Raw genomic sequence first — 24,046 nt, 5'->3', positions numbered from 1 at the left:
CCAAATTGTACAAAAAGGTGAGTTCAGAATCGAACGAAAAGTTGGACAAACAGACTGGGGTGGCTTGAACAAGTGTACATAAAAATCCAAGGAGTTAAACGTCAGAAGGCACACTTGTGCTTTCAAAGATGATGCACTCTCACAGGGACTGATGAGAATTTATCAATGAAAAGTATGTGTAGCAAAGCAGCTCGCTACAATACTCCTCTTCAGCAGAAATACCAGAGCTCACTTCTCACCGCCTGCCACCACTCTTCTTGCAATTGAACTTTCACTTTGAAAATTCCAGCATATCTTAGTCAAAATCCCTGTCAGACCTCTCTCTCTACTTCAAAAAAGAGATATCTCTACAGCTAGCTAGATCTCCACAATTTTTGATTCAGAAATGAACCGTCTTCCAAGTTGACGAGAACGAAATGCACATTAACATACAGCTTCACAAGGGTCAGTTCCTAAACTGTCTCCTTATACCAAACAATAAGAGCAGAAGCCCTGCTCAAACAAAACACCTACTGATCTTACAATCGTACCTGTTTTAATTCCCCTGATCTAAACCCTAGTAACAGAGTAGGGGAAAACAACAAAAATCTTGGAAGAAAAGATGCATCTTGGGTATTACCGCATATGGAATCTGCAAGTTTCCTAATACTTGCGATTTCTGTTCATGCTTTGATGCTCTCAGACTCATAAAATCCCAATCCTACTCTCCCATCCCTGGTCAGTTCGACAGTGTCAACGTGAAAGCATGATCTGCGATCTGTCACAACATTAGCAGTTGTGGTCATTACCAAACTTGAACCAGGGCACATCCTCATTAAGATGACTTGGAAGACGAATCTCTCATGGATACGACCATCACAGGGATAATGCATAGCCTGTGACAGTCATATTCCTTTAGCTAATGAACTCAGGCAACCAAGCTACTTGTCAAGTGTTAGGGTTGGCACCCTGGGCCGGTATTGGGACTCCGATCCGTGCTGGGCTGTTTAAGACTGGCTGCACTTGCAACACCATCAACAATGTGACAATAAGTCATGCTGCTCCGTTGGTACCCATAAGCCTCTAGGCGTTTCCAAGTAGTCTCCCGCATTTCTTCCACCCCTTGAGCCTTGGCTTCATCTTCTAGATACTTTCGCTGGCATTCTATAAACAGTTCCTGGTCCATCTCCAGGAACATTTTTCGTACATTGAGCGTAAGTCCGTGAACGGCCTGATTCCAGTGACTTCTTGTATTTCTTTCCAAAGCAGGAAAAATGATAGGTAGCACGACATGGCAGTTCTGGGCCACCAAACTCACGATGTGATCGTTGTTCCACAAGAACAGAGCCCGTTCTGCAACCTGTATTTCACAATATTAAACAAACTATGCCGTGAGAAGGTAAATATATTTCAAAACAGAAATAGTATCCTTTTATACAACTTGAGCAGATTAAACCATTCGTTAACGATTCCAATTTCAATATATCAAAAAGAATCTCCCTGCTAAAATGATCCACAATTCAGGCTTTCACCTCCGTCCACATTAGAAATTCTTGGAAAATACCTTATGAACAAATAGTACAGCACATCATGCTACTGCGTCGAACCCATCATGGAGGAAAAACATCAACACCTCAATACATGCATGAATGAATGCCATGGGATCAACCCGACACACACACACACACACAGCGAGAGAGAGAGAGAGGGAGAGAGCTTAGTGTAAACCGTATCAGATTACGAACTAAATAAAACACTGTAACCCCACAAAAGGTTACGTGCCACACCTGAAAGTGCGAACTGTTCAGACAACGACCCAACTGTCGAAACAACGGCACCATGCACCGCTGAAACTCCCTGCTCTGTGTCGCCTCCAATACCTCTTCCAACTCTCCCAGAAACAACACCTCCTTCTGGCTGTTCGTCAACGGCCAGTACCGCAGCAGACCCCGTATTACCACGTCCGCCAGCGTATAGTCCTTCTCCACGAACTGGATTATGCAGTATGAAAGCTGCTGGTGGTACATTGACACGCACTTCGGCTTATGCAGTGGTATCAGCGCCCGAACCAAAAACAACTTGTGCTCTTCCTTCAGCGGCAGCGCGAACCCGTTGATGATGCTCCCCAATATCTCAAGAAGTTCTGCGACCCCATTGTGCTTCTCCGTCTCGAATATAAACCTGTAAAATATATTGTTAATCGCCTTCCGAATGAATGGCCTGTGCACCATGAACTTCCCATATATCCGGTGCAGTATCGTCTTCAAATATTCCCTCTCTCGCGGGTCTTCGCTGTCGAACAAGTCCAGCAGCCGAAGCACGAACGAGTGGTCAATGTACCGCTTCGCTAGCTTCGCATCCGTCTCACTTGACACCACATACCGTAGCAGAAACTCGTACACAATCTGCAGATGCGGCCACGCCGGCTCCATCGTCGGCTCCTCCTCCTCCGGATCGAAATTGTCCGACCCGGTGTTCTCGTGCGATGACGGCGGGAGCGTCCGGAACAGATTCGCAGCCAGCATCTTTGTGATGTCCTCGAACACTGTCTCTGTGAACTTCCCTGTCCCAGACGTCACGTAGTCTACAAGTTCCAAAAGCGTCTGCCGCTTGATTTCCTTCTCTCTCACATTCTTTGACGGATCCGTAAAATCAAACGTATGGCAGCACAGCGCCAGCTTCCGCACAAACAAGCTCTGCCTGTCCGACGTCGGCACGTCTCTGAATGATGGCAGAGTTTCGAAAGCTCCGTTCGGCATATTACCTCCAGCTGCTCCATATCGGCCCGCCGGTTGCATGGCGGAAGGTGGCCCTCCTACGGCCTTGGGGGGAGGAACACCCGCTGCTGGTCCTGCTCGAGCACCATTGCTGCCACCTTTGGTACCCGCTGCCTGCCCTGCGCTCGCCGGAGATCCTGAAGATGACACATTTGGAACTACACCAGCTGAACCAGATGCATCCGTTTTCTCATCGTTTTTCCCCTTGCTTCCCCGCTGGATCACGCGCTTCAGCTTGAAAACCATGTCTAGGTGGTTCCCTGATTCCTTAGCCGATTCCTCAACAAACCAGACCCAAAACAATACTCTCGCGATTTCCAAACTGCTTTTCCAGTTCTCCCAGAGGCAGCATTTGCGGCTCACACTCGCCCTAAGCCGTCACAACAATCCGCATCGACCAATTGCTAATACGTCTGCTCTTGAGTTCCACTCCTTCACGGAATCGACATCCCATGCTGCACCTTCGGACTCCGATAAAGCTGCCTCCACCTACCCGGTAAGCGCTCGTTAACCAACCACATCCACAAACTCACAACGTTGTCCAGTGGCACCCGTCAAACTTCAACAAAGATCCCGAGCAATCCAAACTTCGATGCCAGGATTCACCAAGCACCCATCCATTTCGTTTCAGCGCACGTGACCTATGTCACCACCCAATTCTGCTGCTAACCTAAACAGGTTCCTCTTGCCTTTTAACCCGATGGCGCCGATATATGTAAAGACACAGAGAGATATAGATAAAAATACGAATACATCACATCATATCAAACCCACAATCCAGAAGCTTCCCCAACCTACTTCTGGCAACCGAAGCAAGCCTTCAAGCCTCCACCTGAAACCTGTCCGCCCTCTCAGTTCCCCAACACCATGTCTCCGATCCGCTGCAACACGGAGTGCCAAACCCTGGGGGGGGGGGGGGGCTCCCACCCAAAAACCTGACGAATCTGAAACAACAAGTTACCCCTACTGGCACCAAGTCCTATCCTACAAGTCGTCGCCTCTGGAAATCGCACTTGTATCAAAACAACCCAAAACCACCTCGAGTATCGATTCGGCCAACCAACCTCGCCTCCTCGACAGCGAAATACTACAAATCCAGAGCATACTCACTGCTGCAACGACCAGTTATAGGATATGCCAGTAAAACACCTTGACCAAGCCTGACAATGCAGAAGAAGAGTGATGTCAAAGAGGTCAGTCAGGACGCGCAAGGGTGCCAACCCTGGCGATGAGGGGGGAGGGAAAACCAGCAGGCAGAGAGGCCGAGCCTGGCAAGGGGCCTCGAAGGAAAAGGAAGAAGAGAGAAGAACGCAGTGGCGCCGCGACACTCACTCACGCTCTTCAAAGGGAACTGAGCTCCGCGCTGGAGCGACCTTTCTTCTAAGTCTCCGACCTCACTCACTTACTCACTCACTGACTCCTCTCACACTTTCACTCGCTCGCTTCCTTCAGCGAGCTGGACTTGTATGTGGGAGCGCAGTAGCAGCAGAGCACCAGGAGCAGCATCTACTCATCACGCCCCACCTCATCAATGTGTTTCACATCCTTCGAAGTCTGTTGTGAATGGTAGAAATTTTATTTTTTTATTTTTTTTATTTTGTAAAGGGAGAATGATTTGTCTTGTTGCATTACTACCCCGAACATGCAATATCCTTCAGCTTTTCAAAGCAATTCCTTTCTACACGTTACATGTTCTCTGTTTTCTATTTTATTTTTTCTGTTTTTTCTTTTACTGGGTAGGAAAGTTGACATACACTTGCCACGTCGTAGTAAGATTGGAATTGTTGAAATTCCCTTCGTAGAAAAAAGAATGTTGCTGGAATGGATGAGGGATGTGTTGTCATATCCTATCAGTGCCCCCGATGGGCTTTACTCAGCGACCAGATTGTTGCGTCTGAATCATGAATCTACAAGTCAAAAGCATGATTCTACTCGTGTAATAGCAACAAGAATCAACAATTAGGGTTGTTGTTGCAAGCATTCTTAGTACCAAACTAACAATTGGATGCAATCCAGAAGGATTTTCATCTTCCTCTCCCTCTTCCTCTTCTTCGTCTTCTACAACGTTTTTGCCCGGACCCACAGCTCGTCCATCGGATTTCAGACTCTTGCATGAATCGAAGTTAAAATGGTCGTGATCACCAGAATATGGTGAGTGACGGTGATGCCGCAAGGACCTTGACTTCCCACAGGCTGGAATGGATCGTGATGGGCCTGATGGGATACAATGATGGTGGATCGCGTCAGGGAGATTCGATGATGACCATGGAGTCCTCGACCCGTCGCCACCGGAATCTGCATGAATTCCCCTCAATGCTCTGCTTCAGGCGAAAGAGTGCATGCGTGCCACAAGCCATAGCGAGCGGGCTTGCGTGTGCATCCCCACAGAATACGAGCATAGCGACTTTCAGGAGCTCATCAATGGGCTGCTGGTACACAAAAGAACGTGACAAGGAAATCTACCTGCATTTCAGCTGCCCTACTCGTGGCGATGTGTGGCGATGTGTGACGCTGTCAGAATGAGCTTTTCAGGAAGAAAGTTGATTTTGGATGCGCTCTCAGATTGCTGTGCTGTCGGTTTCTGGGTGTTGCGTGAGAGAATAATCCCTGTGGGTCATGGCTGTCGACATATGCTGCGGAGTTGGTCTCGTCAGGTCGTGCGGGTGCGCGCGTAAGCTGCAAGGTATTGTAGCAACGTAAGGTCTTATGTTGCTTCATTTTGGGTGAGAATTAAGTTTCCTCGTTAGCGTAAGCTGGGGGTTAAGAGGGTGCCGGTTTCCGCCGTCATACTGTGGGTGCCCTGGACAAGACAATTTGTGGCGAGATGTGCGCTTTCCAAATTAGTTTTGGCTTTGCGCGTGCAGCATTTGAGACATTGGCCAACTGGATTTGTGACCGGGAGATTCGAATTACAACTGCAAGTGTGCTCAAATCAGCAGTCTCATACTCCATATCTTACCAAGATAAAGGAGTTCTAAATCTCTCGGTATCTGAGCCGGCTTCTCACTGCAGCGTCTTTAGGTTTAGGGAACATTGTGCGCAGAGTTGATGAGCCTAGGGTTGCTAGTGGAAGTGTAGGACACTGGCTTCTGGAATGTAGGACCCAGGAGAGATCCGTTCGACGTGTGTTGAGCACTGTGCAAAATTGGACACGTTCAATGGGTTGTGACGTAATGTTTGTGAGTGTTCCCTTTCCCATCTTCTCCAATGGCATTGCAGATCATTTAAGTCACATATTTCTTTTTCTTTTTTCCTCTATTTGCATCTTACTAGATTAACTAAGTTATTTTTCTAGAGAGGAGGGCTCACTGAACACCCACGTAATGGCGCAGGATGGCAACTCTAGTTCTCAGTTCTACACCTACTGCATGAGCTCAGAGGTCGGTGCGCCGCGGCACGAGCTTCCGGGTTTGCAAGGCGGGAATCTAAATACTTTCTCCGGCTGTAACCATCTCTGCATCGGCGCGCGCATGAATTGCCTTACGCTTCTGTGTTTTTTTTTTCCCTTCCTTGACTTGATTGTTGGTGGCGCGTATTTCTCGTGATCACAGAGCAATTCTCTCCATTACGAATAGGTTTATGCAGGCAGTTCTGGGCCTACATACAGACCCGTATGCACCCCGAGGTTGTCAACCATAGATTCCGCGGGTCATGGTCAGTTCTGGGAGCATTCTTCACAAGTTTCACGCGATTTTGTAGCAGTGTTTCGCATCAACGACACCTGGATTGTTTGGTGCGTGATTGTGTGGAGGTCGCTGGGACCTCCGCATTGTCTTAACCTCAACGGAGTGATCTATCCCTTGTCAAATTTTGACGCTTCTTCGGCTCCGGTTTATACTCCATGCACCAGATCATCTTGGTTCGTTCTCTGCTCTTTCAATAAGCTAACAGTGACCTCAAATTGGCACAGCTGAACCGGTATGTCCACAACCTTTCTAAACCTACAGTCTCTGGGAGGGAATGCCCTAGTGACCTAAACAGCAAATCTAACTTCGTGAGGGGCTTGTTGTCATCAAAACTCAACTAATTCCTTTGGCAGTAGCATGTTGTACTTTGCAGCTTGATGATGTATTGCTCTTTGGCAGATCACAGAGCTCTAGAATGTGGATCCACATCCATAATCTCGGTGAAGCCTTTTCTTCAGTGCCTCGGAGTGCTGTTGAATCGTAAGCTTGTGTGTGAGCTTGTCGCCATTGCCAGCATCACATGATTCATGAAGGTAACCTGCCTTTGCACTGCTTCTGATATCAGAAGAATTGTCAAAGGATATCAGAAGAAGAGCCTTAAACATTGCAGTACTTATACATGTAGTAAACCTGTCATTTGATTCAATGTTTTTATGCTTTAACTGTGGGTTGTTCGTATGCAAGCTAATACCATATTCACTTAGGTAGTTCTAAGAGCTTTGATATGGAGGAGAGATAGGAAAGTTGGAGAGAGTTTTTGTGTAGATGCTAGAACAAGTGAAAAACTCGGAGGTTTAATAGGATTTGGGTCTACTACAACCATTGTCCAATGGAGTTACTAAAAAAAATACTTATAGAAGTGTCAAAAAATTTAGAAGTCTTGGAAAAAGGTAAGTTCTATATTTTTGATATAAACACTTCAATCTCCAGAACCAAAATAAATGAATAAAGAAAGAAAGAAATAAGAACTGATTTTATTGTAATATGATTTTTTTCGTAAGCATTGGAACCCAAAAATTCAAAACCCAAAAAAAGAAAAAAGAATAAGTTATTTATTTTTATATATAAATATACACATACACATCAGTATTGCAATGACTTAAGAATCAGAGTCTTTTACACTATCCCTCACTACATTCCAGAAAATACTAGAAGGGAAAATTTGAAGAAAAGGGGAAACACGTTAGTTAGGTGTATAAACTTCCAACACCTATAGATCATGTAATTCCAAAACTATGTAAAATTCCAGGCTATTGTAAGTAATTATCCTAGTTGGAGATTGGAGAATGAAGTTGGTCAAGCGATAAGGAGTCGATAAGAGGAACGGCAAATGCAGGATTAGATCAAATGGTGTTTCACTAATGGAAGAATGGAGCTTGCACAGCAACATTCGAAACAATGAGGTAAGACCCCCGAAAAAATACCAAACAAAAGCGTCGAAACATGCAGTTCGAAGGTGTGAATCCTGATCCTAACGATGAAAATCATGAGAGACCAGTGAATTTATCTGCTATAAAGATTTAAGACTGGTTGCTGTGGAAGGATACACATTATTCCGCAAGCACTGAAAGAAAGCTAATATCAGAGTTATTGTGAATTAATCTCCACGAGTTGAAGCCTCGTCTTTCTTTTAAGGTGAGAACTTCGAAGTTTGCTGATAGAAAGACGACCAAACGTGGGTACGCATCGCAATATGAATACATCGCTCTTGTACAGTCTGGATCTCCGACTCCAGCCTGCCCTTAGAGAACCCTGCCAGCTGCAGTGACCACAGAGGAGCTTCTCGCATCAGATTTTGAAAGGAGCCACACACTTCGTGGTGCTCCTGTGGCGGAGGCAAGCTTTTCCTGAATTAATGGTGATAAACGTGGCTTTTAATTTCAGCAAAATGTTTCCAGGATTGGCACATGCACGTAACTCTGAGAAGCACAAGGTCTCTATGCAAATCTAGACAGGCCCATATGCTGAGGAATGCCATGTGAAGGCCAATTTCAGCAACGGATTATACTGCAATGAAGGACTAGCTCACCTCGTCAGCATGGCTCGCTGGGAGGAGATTCACGGAGGAACTTCAATCGATGCAATTCTCGCAGACAGAGACTAACAGCACGCCGACAAAGCATCGCAAATCTCCTCTGATCCAGTATCTTACATTGAGATAGAGATTTTAAGATTGTAGGATTGAGTTGAGGCAAGAAATGTGGTCTCCTGACTTCTTTGCACATTGCAAGTCATCTTAAAAGTCTTTGTGCAAGCTTACGGCTTGTGTACGTGCCGTTACCTCTGAGTGTTGACCTACATTTAGTTCCATTAAACCACTCATTGAGTAGCTCCGAAGACATTAAAATCTTTTAGTAATGGATTGCAAGCCGAAGTCAGAACCAAAGAGTTTTGTTCTTGTTGTTTCTGAGTGTGTGGGACATCGATGAGACTCATCTTCTATAAATGACCTTTAATGTATCAACATAATATGCTATGCTTTGATCAATCGCTGGGAAATAAACGAGCAATACTGGAAACATACTTGACTGTGGGCACTTGAAAGTTGGAACATACCCTCTTCATCTCTGAGTCTAACTCCTAAGGTCTTCTATATGTTTCTATCTTCTCGAAATAAATTGAATTGCAAATGAAAGGCCAGTGGCCTTATAAACATGTGAGCAGATAATATGAATTGCCTCAACGAGGCCTTGACGCAATGACGTATAAATGATACCTGAAATTTAATGAAGTCACCTTTCACACTCCAACCTGTGGCTACGACTTTGATAAGCCTAGATTTACAAGGGTCAAGCAAACGGAACACACTCCAGTTCTCCACTTGCTTAAGACTCCAAAATCCATGTCCCATACTACCTTGAGTCGAATCTTCAGCTGAAACGGTCAATAGATTGAGTTTTAGCATACTCAGAACGCTTAATATACAACTTCCCTGCAATACATGATCTCTGGTATCCAAGTGAAGGAAATTTCACTCATATGGAGTTCATCGGTTATTTTTCAATTTAGCTTACATGAGGATGCGAAGAAGACCAAGCCCAACAGCCGTAACAGACACGACGGTACCTGCATACGAGTAGTTCATGTTACCGAAAATCACCAGCGGTACATCTGTCGATGTGATACTCTTATTCAAAATCAAGGAGTCTGTTCTCTACAAAACTGCTAATTCTGAAATGATCACCAAAGTTCCATACCATGAAACAGGTGACAAAATAAAGCTGTAAACACAAAACCCAAGGCAACACCGTGGGAGAACCGTACCAATGCAGTATTTGATGACATCATACTTGGCTGCCTCGAGTTGAGTTTTTAGTGTATGTATTTCCTGCTCACAAGAACACACATGCAGGACATCAGATCGGAAATATACCTCTGCATCATCTAAACCCATATTTTCGAGGAATACAATCCAAAAACTATACATGGGGCCTTTCTGCTTATTTTATTAAATAGAATAAAAAAATTGTAAAATAAATCTAAGAAAATAATGATAGTTGAAATGGGCTCGTATCTAACTCACCCTGTCTAACTTGTTGGTGAGATTGGTAGTCTCACTGCTTTGTGCAGCCAACTCCTCTCGGATGCGCCTGAACAGGAGCATAATCTTCTTACAGATACGTCCAATTCCAGGCTACTAAAAATACAGGGCAGGATATTGAAACTAGGATAAAAAGCCACAGCTTATCGACACATAGCATTCGGCACGCGCTCAATGCAACTTGGAGCAAGGTTAAAAAGAGAAAGCGGTTAAATCACAAATAGAAAACCAACAGTTTAAGAAAGAATTACCCTCTTTCTAGATTCAAATCCAGACGCTGACCTGCTGTCACTTTGTCAATCTCATACCTGCAACATAAAAGATTCATCATAAAATATTGAAATAAGGTACGATAGTTACTGCAAATTTAGAAAAAGAAAAACTACAAATACTTCCAGTGAGTTTGAGAAAGAGAACATTGACAAATGGTGCGCTAAGATATACCTAAGTTCACTTCGCATTTTCTCAATATCAGTTCGAAGCCTTTCTGTCTCTCGCTGCAAGGTTGCGAAGTGAAGCTCCTATGCACAACAGAAATCATGTAAGGGACAAATTTACACTCATAACGTCGGACTTCATAAGTTTGCCCGTATAGATTAAAAGGTCTACACTTCCAACGAGCACCAAGTATAGGACTAGCCCAAAAGGATAATCAAGAAATGACGCAAAATCGCATGGACTTTAAACGAGAAATCGGCCTATTAAAAGAATGATACCTGTGAACTTTGAACTTCACTCTTAAACTTGGACAGTGCTGCTTCGGCCATCATCTCACTCTGCAACCACGCACCAAAATAAGATAGTTCGTCTCCTGAGCACGTCCCTTATCTCCTCGGAACAGAAAACAAACAGAATTGACTGAGCGCAACAGTTCACACCTTAGAATAACTCATAAAAGCTAATGAACCCCAAAGATTGTCTGATCTTTAATTCAAGCATTCATGAAAAAGTAATGAGCATGGACATGTTCTAGTAAAAGAGCTAGCCTGCGTAATGATCAAGGAAGGACTGACAGACGTACTCTTGTCATCTCCGTTTTGGAAGTAAACGATTGAGCCACATTCTCTAAGCTGTCATTAAGCACTTCAGTGATGACTGCTGTAATCGCCTCCGCCTGCTTAGCTGTCAATCCCTGGGATTCTAATCTCCGAACCTGTCAACACATTCCGCGGACGTCATGATACTCACACTACGCTCTTCAGCTGTCAAAGGATTTCAAAGAAGCGAAAAAAGAAGACGACAATGGAGAATGTGGATAAGGAATTCTTAGAAATGAATCTCGTGAACATGAATACTTAATAGAATCCCACTGCATCATGGAACATCGGTGCAGAGTTGAAAAGCCCTACAAATTTCATTCTGAGTTCTTGCAACGAAGCTGACTAATCCTCTTGGTGCAATCATCGCTCTTCAACATATCAACAGCTAAGTCATCTAAGAAAAGCTACAAGTTAATTGAATTTTATGCTGATTTTTCAGATTTTAACAACAGTTTGTAGAGAGCTTCGGGCACAACTTGACTTTATGAATTTCAACCTCGGCAGAAATTTAAGAGTCTAATTTCGTGAGCAGATCTGGGTAAGAATGACTAAAAGTCCCCTTCCAATCGAAGAATGTTGATGGAGATGTTTCAATTAAAGTAAGAGCCTCAAGAGACTAAAAAAAACAAATGAATCCGATTGGTGGTACATTAAAGAAAAAGAGAAGTTACCAGTGCCAGGGTATCAACGAGGAAGGCTCTCTTGTTATTCGCCGTAGCGACAAGTTGCGAAATATTGCGCATGTAGTATCCCCTTACTGCCGCGTAGTTCCACGCTCTCAAAGGGCTCAATCCAATTGAATAGAATTCACAAGGTCTGATATCGTGCGCAAATTGCAAATCATGAAGCACCGACGGCAGGAGCACCGGCAACTGCAATTTCACATCGGAACAAATCGACTCCGCAGAGGTAGTGCCTGGGCGAGAGACACCCGCTGCTAATTGCATCGTCTGCAGCGGGAGAGCCCCCGGATACTGCATGGCTCTCCGCACGGCAGCTGCCATTTCTCCACCCTGAGGCAACCCTTGCGCCTCAATTCTCAAATTACAAGAAGGCTATCCAGAACTGCAAACCTCGACTTGATCCTACCGCCCTGGATGTACCTCTCTGCAAACAGCATCACTCTGGATCAAGAATCCGCACCAACAGAGATCCCGCAATCAGTCTCCTTCACAAGCACTCCACATCACACAGAGAGCAGCAAGGCCGCGTCCACCGAACAAACAATCCCACAGGCTGTCGAAAACCATTCCTCTTCTCGTAGCTGCTGGCTGAGCAGACCGTAACATCTGCCATGCCTTACGGAGGAGTCACCAATGCACATCTTCTACCCGATCATTTTGCTCGTGCGAACATTCTCATGCGGCATTTACATGAAACCAAGCATGTGAGAAATGGCCAATTCTCACAGGAATCTTAATGACGAACATTGAGAATGACAGAATCATATGCCTTCATTCGCGGAGAGCATTGAATGGTATTGAAATTCGAAACCCTAGTCCTCTTGCGACGACATCCATCCACATGAAAGTTCGGCTTTGGCCGAACCCTCTCCCCTGCTCTCCCGCCATTGTTTCACCTGGTTCGAAGCACAGCAATTGCTTCCCATGATGTGAATTCCCAGTCCTGAACTGTGCAGTTCTTCGATACTTGTAAAGGACGACGCGAGCACTGCTACGAAGCCAAAATGAGTTGGAGACACTGATCCTAGAGTGGACCATGTCAAAGGCAGCGTTCCAGTCCAGAGATTTTAGTAGAAGGAATTCTGTCATCGTTAGTTTAAAGTATCTTTTATGTATTCATGAGTTTGTCAGATTATTCACTGATATTGATCCTGGCTTTGCACACAGGCACCAAAAGCGTCTTTTGGTTCAGGCCAAGGGCTAAGTTGTGCTGATTCTTCGTATCTGCTCAGCAGAATAGTTCTTCCACAAGTTCGTGTAGTCGAATTGTGGTGTCTAGTCACACAGGAGAAAGATGAGAATTCACTGAATTTCGACGTTACATGTGGGATTTTTTTTTTTTTTTTATCATGAAAGAATTTTTAAAATTACAAATAAATTTATTTTATTTACATGTATTCAAGAACGTATAATTAGGATTCATTACATAGATGCATCAAAAAACTTTATATCTCCTATCTAAAATTGGTATACTAATAAAAATATGGTTTTAAAACAATGCATTGCCATATATTGCATTAAAAATAAAAAAATTACTTGTATTAATTTCTTTCATATATATATTTATATTTATATATATATATGATATCCTTTTCTATAATCTCTAAACAATAAAGGTTTGTTTTTTAAACTTATTAAACTAATAATCGTATTAAATTAATTTTAAAAACCCATCTTTCTTTAAAAACATTGACCAAATATGTCAATCCATGTTATTTTAAACAATCCATATTATAAGATGCTAAGTATAAGAAATTTTATATTTTATTCAATTATAGAAGATTAAATAAAGAAATCGACAAGCCTTTACATAGGGCAAGGAACCATATGTACTTTGAGCAGAATTTTATACAATCAAGTTTGGAATTTTATGCATTGCATCTGGAATTTTTAAGTGTGGAAAAGAAATTTTTGTAAAGTTTATGAAGCAATAAGAGCAGTTTTTCTTAGAGATATCTACAATGATAATTATTTATCCAATGTAAAAGCAAACATAAAGGTTATACTTCTACATTAAAATACCATTGTAGGCCTTCATTTATTATTACATATAGGCAAAAATAAAATAATGTAGATCAATGCAACTACTAGCATTTAAGTTAAGGCATTTAAAAGAATTTTGTGTATAGAATTGATGTATTCTATTTTTCATTATTTGTGTGCTTATGACACAAATTTCTATTAGTATGCCTACACATATGTGTGTTTGTATATATATATATATATATATATATATACATATATAATATCAATTTGACATTAGAAGTAAAAAAAAAAAAAAAAAAAAAAAAAAAAAGTGCACTATAAAAAAGAACTCGTTTATGTTGTGTAATATGTAAGGGAGTAAAAAACAATGGTACAAAAGCCTTACAAAAGTCCCTTGTTTGATTTATTTGTTTATTTATTAAATAAAAAACTCTCTTTTGAAAACATCGACACAGGTTTAGAGGCAATTGATCAAAAACTTTTAGAGCTAATATGAAGTAAGGAGAGGCCTTGAAATAAGCCAAATCATTTTCGATTATTACAAATATAAATAATTGATTTAGTAACTATTTGTAGTAAGTTAATTTGAATACTCAATTTTTTGTGAAAATTAATTTTTTGAGATTGGCCTACTTCAAATCCCAAGAAAAAACACTATTCATGTCATATAACAAAAATAATATGTTCCACTTCATTTTTTCCTCTTGCAACTTTTGAGCTAATTTTCCCAAGTATAAAAGTAACTAAATGAGGCTAATCAACTTCAACTTAGCAAAGGATTTAAAAGTTGGAACATCTTGTCTACTCCTCCTCCTCCTCCTCCTCCTCTGAGTATAAAGGCTTGAGAAGATTTTATTTTTTATTTTGAAACAAAAAAGTGAGATGGAAGTGAAGCACTGCAAACCCTTAATACTCATAAATACAGGAATGCAGGAAAAGGTCGGACCCAGATTCCCTCGTGTGAACAGGACCGAGGCACAAGACGATATGAAATGCCAGGATTAGAATGCAGGGGCGGAGTGGTCTCCAGCGTCGGCGATGGCGAGCACTTGCCAATCTGGTCACTCGACGGCGATGACGACGACGAGGCAGTCTCGTTGCTCGATCCTCGGAGACCTATTCCTGCTGCTCGCATGGCAGCTGATCAATTGCCTCTCCACCCCCCCCCGACCCAGTTCTCAGTTGCCCCCTCAACCGCTTCAAGGCACACTGCAGCGTTTCCGTGACGAAGGAGTTTGTCTGTGCCAATTGGTGTGCTTGAGCAGGTGGTGGAATTCATTCTCGGGTAGTGTTTGCGGCTGCCCCGATGGAGGGATTTTTCAATACGCTCAAAAGTTCGGGACTCGTGGAGGCGGTCAAAGACTTGGCGATGGATGCGCTACACTTGGACGACAACGACGAGAAGAAGAAAGGTAGTTCTGATGTTGGATTGTGCATTTTTCACGTTTGTCTTTCGTGTAGGCGATGCTAATTGCCTCCAGTGACTTGTTGGGTTTGATTAGTTGCTGGATTCGTTAGAGTTGTGGGGTTCGATTTGAGCGGCTCGTTCAACTCTGTATTAGGTGCACGAACTCTGGACCGCAATTTTCATATTCTATGAGTGGGTGGGTGTGTGTCGGGGGGGGAGAGGAAATTGAGCAATCTGGATGGAAATCCATATCCAGGAAGTCCTTTGTGATGTATGGCTTTGATTGGATACACGCATTTCATCATTTGAGCGTTGTTATGCTCTTTCAATATAGCGCTCCCGGAAGCTGTAATAATTTTGTTTGGAGCTTTCTTCGTGGTTTGGCTCAGTTGTATGTATTCGTGGGGTGCTTGTGTTGTGTAGAAGAGAATGTTGAATCAGCTTCGCGTCGCCATCACTCCTCTTCATCCCCCTGGAGGTCATCTCCACATAAGGCACAAGAGGCTGAATCCGGTGAAAGGCAACCTGAGTGGCGGCGTCAACGTCCGGCACGCACTGATGGTGACGAGTGGAATCAATCTGCATGGGAGCGTCCACGTCCAGCTCACGATGATGATGAGCAAGAAACTCAACCTGAATGGCGGCGTCCACGTCCACAGCGTGAAGAGGGGAATCCTTCAGGGGGCAGCTGGGCTCAGGTGCTCGTCTCTCCATGTGCCTGATTTTCAATCTATGAGGACAAGACTTAGGTATTCATCTTTCCGCCATTTTTGGCCGACTATGGTACAGGTTCTATGTAGCGTGACTGTTTAGAATCGCACTCTAATATCTATCAAGGATGACAGTTCGTTCGAAGGAAAGTTTGTTGCGGTGATGAAATTTGCTCTCCCTCTTCTTGGCTGGGCTGAACATTGGAGACTAAGAAAGTGAGGTACGTGTTTGGGTATGCAAATGGAAGCACTCTTTTCACGTCACTCTTTGCGTTCAGGTGGCAGGTAGTCAAGGTGGCCGTGGTCAAGGTCGTAAACCCCGGCCGCACTTACGTCCAGCTCAGGAGCAGTTAAATGAATATGGGAATGAGCCTAGTGAACAGCATTATGCAGAAGAGGTTTCTGTGAACATCGAACCAACGGAGGAAGAACTGGCCGACATCTCTGCTGCTTGCAACCGTCTGTGGGAGCTTGATCTTAACAGGTTGACACCCGGCCAAGACTACGAGATCGATTGCGGAGGAGGCAAGAAGCTTTATAACAAAGAGGACGTGTCCGAAGCTTCTCTATTCAGCTTTTTGGACAAGAGTGTGTTCAAACGTCCCACATACGCTCGTTTCTACCACCTGTTGGATAACTACTGTGCCGATGAGAGTAGGAGCGAAGCGCACTCAGCAGCAGAGGAACGAGAACAGGTGGCCTTTATCGAAGAGATCAGCCGCACTGGTCCTATCAAATACCTACTCCGGTACCTCACCGAAAAGAGAATCGTTCCTGGAAGCATGGAAAAGTTTAAGCAGACATTGCGCATTCTATGGTTTAAGTTCTTCAATCGCGGTGGCACACGAGATTCGTCTTCTGGGTTTGAGCATGTATTTGTCGGAGAAATCAAGCGCAATGGAGAGGTGTCGGGCTTACACAACTGGATCCAGGTATACTAACTCAAGCAGACGAGATCCTTGCTCCCTTAGCAATTTTTGAGTGGTAGTTAATTAGTCTCTCTTGGAATGTATAGATTCGATACTATTCGATTGTCTGTGTACCTAACCATCCAATTTGTTGCGTGTTGGTCGCTCAGTTTTACGTTGAGGAAGAAAAAGGAACTCTAGATTACCAAGGCTACATTCTACCACGGAGGCGAGGGGGAGACTTGGTAAGTTTTTTGCAAGTTCTATTCCTCTCCATGTGTCGGCAGCGGCCCTGCGTTCTCTTTGCTCAATGTTTTTCACGGTTGTTTTGTGCAGCCAGACTCGCAAACACAGCTTCTCACAGTCCAATTGGAGTGGAATGGTGTTCGAAAGGATCAAAGCAGCATCCTAGTCGGCGTGAGCCCAGAATTCGAGTTCGCTTTGTACACTTTGTGTTTCTACTGTGGCCAAGAAGACAACTACGTAGACCTGGGTCCTTACAGAGTGAACGTCAAGTGCTATCGCATGGGTGAAAACAGAATTGGTTCTGTCTTTCCAATTGCTCTTGATTAAGTCTTTTGTTACATACATCTTCTACTGGACTTGGCTGTTTGTGCAGAAGCAAGTACTAGATCAATTTGTTTCTCATCACTTTTTAGTTTTTTTTAGTTTTAGTTTTAGTTTAAGTTTAATTAATTAATTAATTTATTTATATTTATTTTTCTCAAAAGGTTACTTGCAGCATGTTCTGAAGTTGTAGAACATGGGGCATGGAGCTCAACTCCTATGCTCGGTTATAATTTACGTATTTATATACGAGCTCTCTGTTCACTGCGGTTACGGATAAATTAGCTGCATGAACTGAATTTGTTATAACTTCACTACTACGCTAGCGCTTTACTTGACATCCTTCCACAGCTGACGTGGGAAATTTTTCGATGGACATTTCATCGGTGTTCGGTGCAGTAGGAAAGAGCACTACACGCATTGAAAGGGCTAATCAAGTCTGATACATCAAGTCTACAGGGGATGAGCTTCTCGAAGTCGTCATTTATTGGAGAGTTGGTGGAGACTCTGTTTTCAATCAGAAGAACCTTTTGACTCAGACTACTGCGTATGTGTGAAATCCAGTGCACGAACTGCATCAAATGTGGTGAAGCACGACAGTATCTTCAGATTGCGGAAGAGAGTTGTAACTGGCCATATATGGAGGCCATGGGGGAATGCACCCGCCTAGGTCGTACCCAGATGAAAGTGGTTCTGTCTTCAAGGCTCATGAGATCTTCTAAATGCTATTTTTTTGGCGCATTGCTTACCATATTAGTAAGGGATGTTGCCGGATAAACTAGCATTCAAGTGGAGTAGAGGCCATGTTTTACTTATATCACCTTTATCTGGTAGGTGCCTCAAGACCTGCAAGACCTGCAAATTTACAGTTCTCGTTCTGTTGGAGGATTACAATTAGTCCTTGAAGGACTTAGGTTGCGGCTCTTTGAGGCCCTTAATCTCGTAGAGCTTGTGAAGGCCCACTATTGCTGACAGAGGTGTAAGATGCCGCCACAGCTTCCTCTCGTCTGCCATAGATGTGGTATGTTGTAGGCCTTCTCTGAGTCAACGACGAGTTTGGATTTAGCATGTTTGTCGATTCGCTTAAGACGCAACACCAGATCAGTCACGTCGAAGTTGCCCTTCACCCAACTTTCCAATCACGCAGAAGCTCTGTAGTCAGCATGTGCTTAACAATCCATGAAGGAAACTCAATTGTCAATTGCTGGAGGGTGGCTTTTGCATGGGTGACATGTGAAGAAAGTGGCCACAAAGAGAGCAGGAGTGTAAGTGTTCGCGTTTACAGGAAGCGGGGAGGAGTGAAAGATCGTGACCAATCTTTAGCTGAGGCATATGAGCTCGATTGCTTGAGCTTGAGTTTTTGTGGTTGAGACAATTTGCTGCTCTGCCTACTGAATTCTGGGTGTGTGTCTCTTCGAAGTGTTGGTTTAAGTCCTGTATTGAAGGATGCTTCAATGAGGCTTTCCAGGTCCATGTTTTGCGGCACCGCGGAAGCAAACATGTTCACTGTTTGTGGTGTTGGTTAGTGTGGTTGTGTGTTGAACTTGTGAGAAATCTTGTGGTGCAATTGGGTGCGCAGTAGTAGAATACTCAGAAGTTTTAAGCACAGGAACGAGCCAGCGAACACATGACAATCAGCTTGCATGTGTTTCTGCGACTGTAATTTTGTTAGTTTTTCGTTAATGTACGATAGATTACATTTTGGCGCAGAATTGCTTCTCAAAAGTACGTTGCTCTGTGGGTTCTGTGAAAAAGGAAAATGATTAGTGCTTCCAGGCTTGTTTTTAGCGACATTGTAAATTGTCTGGTTACTTTTTATCACTGAGGACTTGAGCTTCGAGAGGATTTCAATTCTTTCTGTAGAGACTAGGTAGTGAAGGAGACTCTGATTCTGGTTCTGCACATTTCTTGTCATCTTTATCAACACGAGCTGGTAAAGCCATAGTTTACGGCTGTGAGCTGTGATTTGTGTTCATTGTCATTTTCTACGTACAAATTTCAGAGGCAGAGAAAACAGGTTATGCTCAGTTCATAAAAAACGAGAAGTTTTCCCACGGGCTTGAAGCAGAGGACAGTCGTGTGCTTAGGATATTGACACTACAAAATTCGCACCGGCGGGCGTCAATATGGTTCCCAATCTTCCATAGCTTAGAAAAGAATAGTCATGAGAATTGCCAACGGAAACGTGCGGGTTGCGATTTTAGACAATCGATGTGTTGTCGGAAAATCTCATATAAGAAGTGCATTCTTGTAGAATCACCAAGTGATGGAAGAGGAGATAGTACAACTATGAAGTTGCACACCACGAAATCTATCATATCTCAAACAGTAACCAGCGATAGGCCAGTCATGAAGACTGCTCAAAGCATGGATTATTCCTCAGCTGCACCCGAAGTTTGTTCTTTCTTCAACCCTCCACACACTCGCCGAGTTGCTCCACTCTACAGTGAGTTGACAAACAGGTCAGTACACAGAGATTCATCAAACCCTCTTATACTTTCTGGGGAGACCTGACGTCCTAAAAAAGCATCCAAAAGATAACGAATAGTGAGGAGTGTGATAATTTCGTGCTGTACATTGTAAAGATGTACCCAATTTCTCTTTTCAGCTAATCATTTTTCTAAATTAATTTGGGTGCTGGGACTTCATGGTGTAATTTCCGCTTAAATAACGTTCCAAAAAACTGTACATAGAACCATTCAAGCTACTTAGTTGAGGATACTGCTCACGATTAAAGAAAACTCAGCCACTTCTCTTACCTGTTAACAGCGTTTCTCTCGTAAAATCCAGCCTTCCCTGGAATCTTTCATTTGATGAGTTCGAGGAGTGCAAATCTGAAGGTGATGGCTGCGCATATTCTTCAACGTCAATATTGTGCAACTCTCTTGGCTTAGCATCTCTGAATTCTATTAAAATCATCTCCGTCACTTTCATCCAAGGCTTGTCCATCCGATTCTCCACCATGTGGCATAAAGAGTACCATTCCAAACCATGTTATTGCAGTTTTGGTGAATGGCTACTCGACTAGGCGATAAAATATTTGTTTTATATCTGAACTTTGTGCTGATGTCCTCTCAGGATACTACCCATTACAACTTGTTTTCAAATTAATCGAAATTATCTGAAACGGTTTTCATGAACTGTTAAGCTTCAAATTTGAGTGACTTCCTTTGCACTATGAACAGTGATCTCATGTTGAATCAGAAGCTTGTCACAGGAATTCACTCTTTGTTGTCGATATCAATTTAAGTGACATGCAGCAGGTCTTGACTATATGCAGCACCAAATGAAGACGGCGTGTTCGCAGATCATCCGACCAAGGAAACATCTGAACAGGATGTCAGGTTCCCTACCGCAGCCGGAAAAGGTCTGACGGTGTTTGTGTGGGACATGGACGAAACCCTGATAATCTTTCAAACCCTCCTCGACGGACGATACGTGGGGCTGTTCGATGGTTACAAGGACTGCCAAAAGGCTACTCACCTTGGCCGCCGTTGGGAGCAGCTTATCTTGGAAGTGTGTGACGAGTATTTCTTCTATCAGCAGGTATTGAGCTCTCACATTGTTTATCTGTTTATTTACTTATTCCTTCTTGTGCTAGAACTACCAGCTGGTGTACTGTTTTGAGCAATTTCCAGAATTTCATTTGCATGAAACAACTCGCATTTCAGAACAAGGTTTGTCCAACCGGAAACAGTCGGGACCTTCTCACCTGGAAGTCCACCAACGTCATCCATTCTTACGACTTATATTGTAGGTGTATGTCAGCCGCTGGAGCAGAATGAAAATTTTCTAAAGGGAAGAAAGTGATTCAGGTGGAGGAACACGATTATCCAAACTTGAATTCGTTGCAAGAATATGATGATGGGATTGATCTTGATGACTATAAGTTTGGAGAAATTAGCTTGACGTCGCCACTAGGTGCTGAAAACTTGCGAAAATTAAGATACTTACATCGGTATATCATCCAACGATACGAGCAGGTCAAGATTCTCTACAACTTCTGATGTTCATCGTAGGAGACCTGTATCCATAAATCAGCAATCAAAACAGAGTTCTAGTTTAGACATCAAATTGGGCCAGTTCGCTGTTCAGTGAAACAACATTATAATGCTTGAGTTTATTGATTGCACGCTCATTTGGCCTGCCCTTCTCAATGTGCTGAAGGGGAATTTTAAGTGTAGATTGCATTGAAATTGTAAACTGACGGTGTTCAGTTTCGCCGCCCTTGCAGGGCCTGGAAACCCTTCTGAGTCCAGAACAAGCCAAGAAATGGAATGGCATTTATGAAGAGACAGATAAATATACTGATAGTTGGCTTTCTTCTGGTAATCCTGTCATACGAGAGCACGGCTCCTTTACCAGCAGCTGACGAAAGGGACCGAGAATCATGGTCTTATAACTGTGACATTTGCCGAGTTATCCTACTGAACAGTGTAAATTCAAGTCTATTTCTTGCTGAGATATTTTGGATGGTGGTGGGCACCAGGAAGGCAGAATGTCCGATCAATTACCTTGAGGGATAGAAGCTCTAAGAGTGCTACTGAGCTAGTCGTAGTTCCTTCCTATTCGTACAATTACTTGGTCACATCCGGGACCCTCATTCGAAGTCTTGTGAAATGTTTGCTCTTCAAGCTCAATCCTTATTTCCGCTCAAACAGTGAGCCCACACCCCTTGCACTAGTCAATGAGTAACAACTCAGGAAGAGATCAAACAAGACAGAAAAAAACTAGCATGATTGAAACACGATGTGTGATTCCCTGCCCTGGTAACTACCTTGTGAGCGATTAAGGAGAATGATCACAATCTGACACTACTTGATGGTGCAGTTTTCAGATAAAGAGAGGTGGGGAAATTGCAGTGCTTCCGATGGATTCGTGAACGCAAACAAGACAGTGACGGATCTGCATGGTTTTGTGTCATTGGCGATGGGCCTGATGAAAAGGAAGCTGCTCGAGTTCTTGCTTGGCCTTTCGTGAAAGTAAGCATCGACCCAAGCGTTTACGAGCAGCAGCTACCTCGGCTATCGTTCAAGACCATTCAGAAGGACATAAAGGCCGTGTACAGAGATTCTGACTCTGCATAATGAAGCAGCTACATATTCTGTAAGTTGTTGCAATAGCTAGACTTGTAGACCATATTTTGCACGAATCACTACTTATAAACATCCCATGATTTCACATCATTTCCATCTGTCATTCACATCTGAATTCATCAGTCCGTCAGGAGAATGGAAAGGGTTGTAATTTGAAGAGCATTTTCAGAAAAGGGCAATTGAATTCAACTACTTGGCACTTACTGTTGTCAAACTGGATTTCATGTTCGTTTTCCTTTCTTTTTTTTTAACTTCCTTGTCAGACTGCTCATTCATCACAGCATAAAATCCTTCAGGACAATTTAACTTTCAATTGGATTTTATTATTGGGTCTTTTTAAAAATGTGTTTAAAATTCCTTCCTGTATTCTATTCTATAGATCAAGGTTTCAAATGACTTTTCAACTGTAATAGAAGTTACCGTTCCTCATGCATCATAATGAGATAGCATTATTATTGTGCATTCATAATTAATGTTTTTTTTTAGTCAATAGTCAGAAACAACAATGACTACCATTTTTAATTTTTAAAATTTTTTCTGGAAGGATTTTATAAAAATACTCCTAGATTTTATTTCCAATGATTTTTACATAATAAATTATCATTTATAGGAGCAAAATTCCTTAATATAAATAGTTATACATTGTAAAAGTTTTTTGTACTTGTGGATGTTAATTTTAGTAGTGGTATATATAGATTTCATTGTATATTGATTAATTAAATTCAATTGTATTATTTACAAACACATCTTTTTTCATGTTACTTTCAATCTTATGTTATCTTCTTTTAGACTTGAGCTACTTTTATTATCCTTTAGTTCTTAACTTAAAGAGGTATGCTGAATAAATAAAAATTAATCCAAATTAATCATCACAACAAATAAATTAAACCAATTTTAATCCCCAAATATCTAATCTATTATATAAAACAACTTGTACATAAGATAAAGACGCAAAGATACACTCTAATTAACTATTGAAAAGAAAAAGCGAAGAACTTAGAAAACACAAAGTGGTTGTATCCTTAACTATCTCTAAGAACCAAGTTGTTGGGAGCCTGAAGATTCCTAATTATAGCTATTTTACTTGCCAAGATTGTGACATGGATATGAAGTGTTGCGCTTGCCATTATGTTGTGCTTGTTATTGTGTTGTGCTCTAAGTTGTATTATGCTCTTCATTCTTAATGGAAATTCACCATCTTCTCTTTTTTGTAAGATTTGAAGCTATCTTTGCATTGGATCAAAAGATTGCTTTAAATATTAATAAGATTGGATTAGTTAGATAATTCTTTTCTTATCTCTTCTTTGATGTTGAAGGTGGCTCTATTTTAAATATCATTTTTTTTTAATATCCACCAAATTATTTACAAATTATTGTTGTTGTTATTGCTTTTGATTTTTTTTATTTTTTAATTTTGATTTTTAATCTCTCTCTCTTTTAAGATAAGATGTGGTTTGCTACAAATTAAATAAGTTTTTTCAAGTGGTTTTATATATTTCTTGATAGTTTTGCTAAAGAGGTTGCCCCACATGTTGCCCTTACTAATAAAGAAGCTAAATCAATCATTGAAAGAGCATCTGAGACACAAGTTTAACAAGGGAAGGATCATAGTATTATATAATTATAGCAAGCAAGTAATAATATAGAAAACAAGCAACATTATTG

At 42.3% G+C, this 24,046-nt stretch overlaps 5 protein-coding genes and 1 long non-coding RNA gene across 7 annotated transcripts; 4 read left to right on the top strand and 2 right to left on the bottom strand.

The window, feature by feature from the left end:
- Positions 1-60: 60 nt before the first annotated feature.
- Positions 61-4,257, bottom strand: LOC112276124 (serine/threonine protein phosphatase 2A 57 kDa regulatory subunit B' beta isoform). Its single transcript, XM_024507171.3, has 2 exons — positions 1,767-4,257; positions 61-1,339 (listed from the first exon to the last, which is right to left on the bottom strand). Exons 1-2 carry the CDS (start codon positions 3,000-3,002, stop codon positions 935-937), a joined length of 1,641 nt encoding a protein of 546 aa, XP_024362939.1. The 5' UTR covers positions 3,003-4,257; the 3' UTR covers positions 61-934.
- A 279-nt stretch (positions 4,258-4,536) lies between these two features.
- Positions 4,537-8,961, top strand: LOC149989713 (uncharacterized). 2 transcript variants are annotated; one of them, XM_090245099.1, is made up of 5 exons: positions 4,537-5,935; positions 6,089-6,674; positions 6,842-6,975; positions 7,692-7,845; positions 8,341-8,961. In XM_090245099.1, the coding sequence occupies exon 1, from the start codon at positions 4,905-4,907 to the stop codon at positions 5,277-5,279; it is 375 nt and encodes a 124-aa protein (XP_090101225.1). In that variant the 5' UTR covers positions 4,537-4,904; the 3' UTR covers positions 5,280-5,935; positions 6,089-6,674; positions 6,842-6,975; positions 7,692-7,845; positions 8,341-8,961. The 2 variants fall into 2 exon arrangements, with proteins under 2 accessions (XP_090101225.1, XP_090101221.1); XM_090245095.1 differs by having other exon boundaries at positions 8,078-8,961.
- Positions 5,302-5,805, top strand: LOC149989714 (uncharacterized). The gene is made up of 2 exons (XR_016498843.1): positions 5,302-5,439; positions 5,621-5,805. It is a non-coding gene; the product is annotated as an uncharacterized LOC149989714 (long non-coding RNA).
- An 86-nt stretch (positions 8,962-9,047) lies between the features above and the next one.
- LOC112276133 (protein FMP32, mitochondrial) lies at positions 9,048-12,735 on the bottom strand. Its single transcript, XM_024507183.3, has 9 exons — positions 11,695-12,735; positions 11,005-11,136; positions 10,700-10,759; positions 10,428-10,504; positions 10,235-10,291; positions 9,966-10,032; positions 9,707-9,770; positions 9,457-9,508; positions 9,048-9,316 (listed from the first exon to the last, which is right to left on the bottom strand). The coding sequence occupies exons 1-9, from the start codon at positions 12,025-12,027 to the stop codon at positions 9,313-9,315; spliced, it is 846 nt and encodes a 281-aa protein (XP_024362951.1). The 5' UTR covers positions 12,028-12,735; the 3' UTR covers positions 9,048-9,312.
- A 1,990-nt stretch (positions 12,736-14,725) lies between these two features.
- On the top strand, positions 14,726-18,997 carry LOC112278974 (uncharacterized). Its single transcript, XM_024512948.3, has 5 exons — positions 14,726-15,104; positions 15,524-15,798; positions 16,089-16,742; positions 16,889-16,963; positions 17,055-18,997. The coding sequence occupies exons 1-5, from the start codon at positions 14,999-15,001 to the stop codon at positions 17,289-17,291; spliced, it is 1,347 nt and encodes a 448-aa protein (XP_024368716.1). The 5' UTR covers positions 14,726-14,998; the 3' UTR covers positions 17,292-18,997.
- LOC112278975 (protein phosphatase EYA) lies at positions 17,986-23,136 on the top strand. Its single transcript, XM_090248437.1, is given in 8 exon segments — positions 17,986-18,115; positions 19,540-19,747; positions 20,055-20,125; positions 20,566-20,831; positions 21,101-21,268; positions 21,520-21,654; positions 21,729-21,945; positions 22,116-23,136. Coding segments are annotated over 8 exon segments (1,389 nt in total). The 5' UTR covers positions 17,986-18,048; the 3' UTR covers positions 22,373-23,136.
- The last annotated feature ends 910 nt before the right edge of the window (positions 23,137-24,046 follow it).

Source organism: Physcomitrium patens, chromosome 2, assembly GCF_059467195.1.
Source record: "Physcomitrium patens ecotype Gransden chromosome 2, ASM5946719v1, whole genome shotgun sequence".
In the NCBI taxonomy this organism is placed as follows: domain Eukaryota; kingdom Viridiplantae; phylum Streptophyta; class Bryopsida; order Funariales; family Funariaceae; genus Physcomitrium; species Physcomitrium patens.
This window is presented reverse-complemented; position numbering and strand designations above follow the sequence as displayed.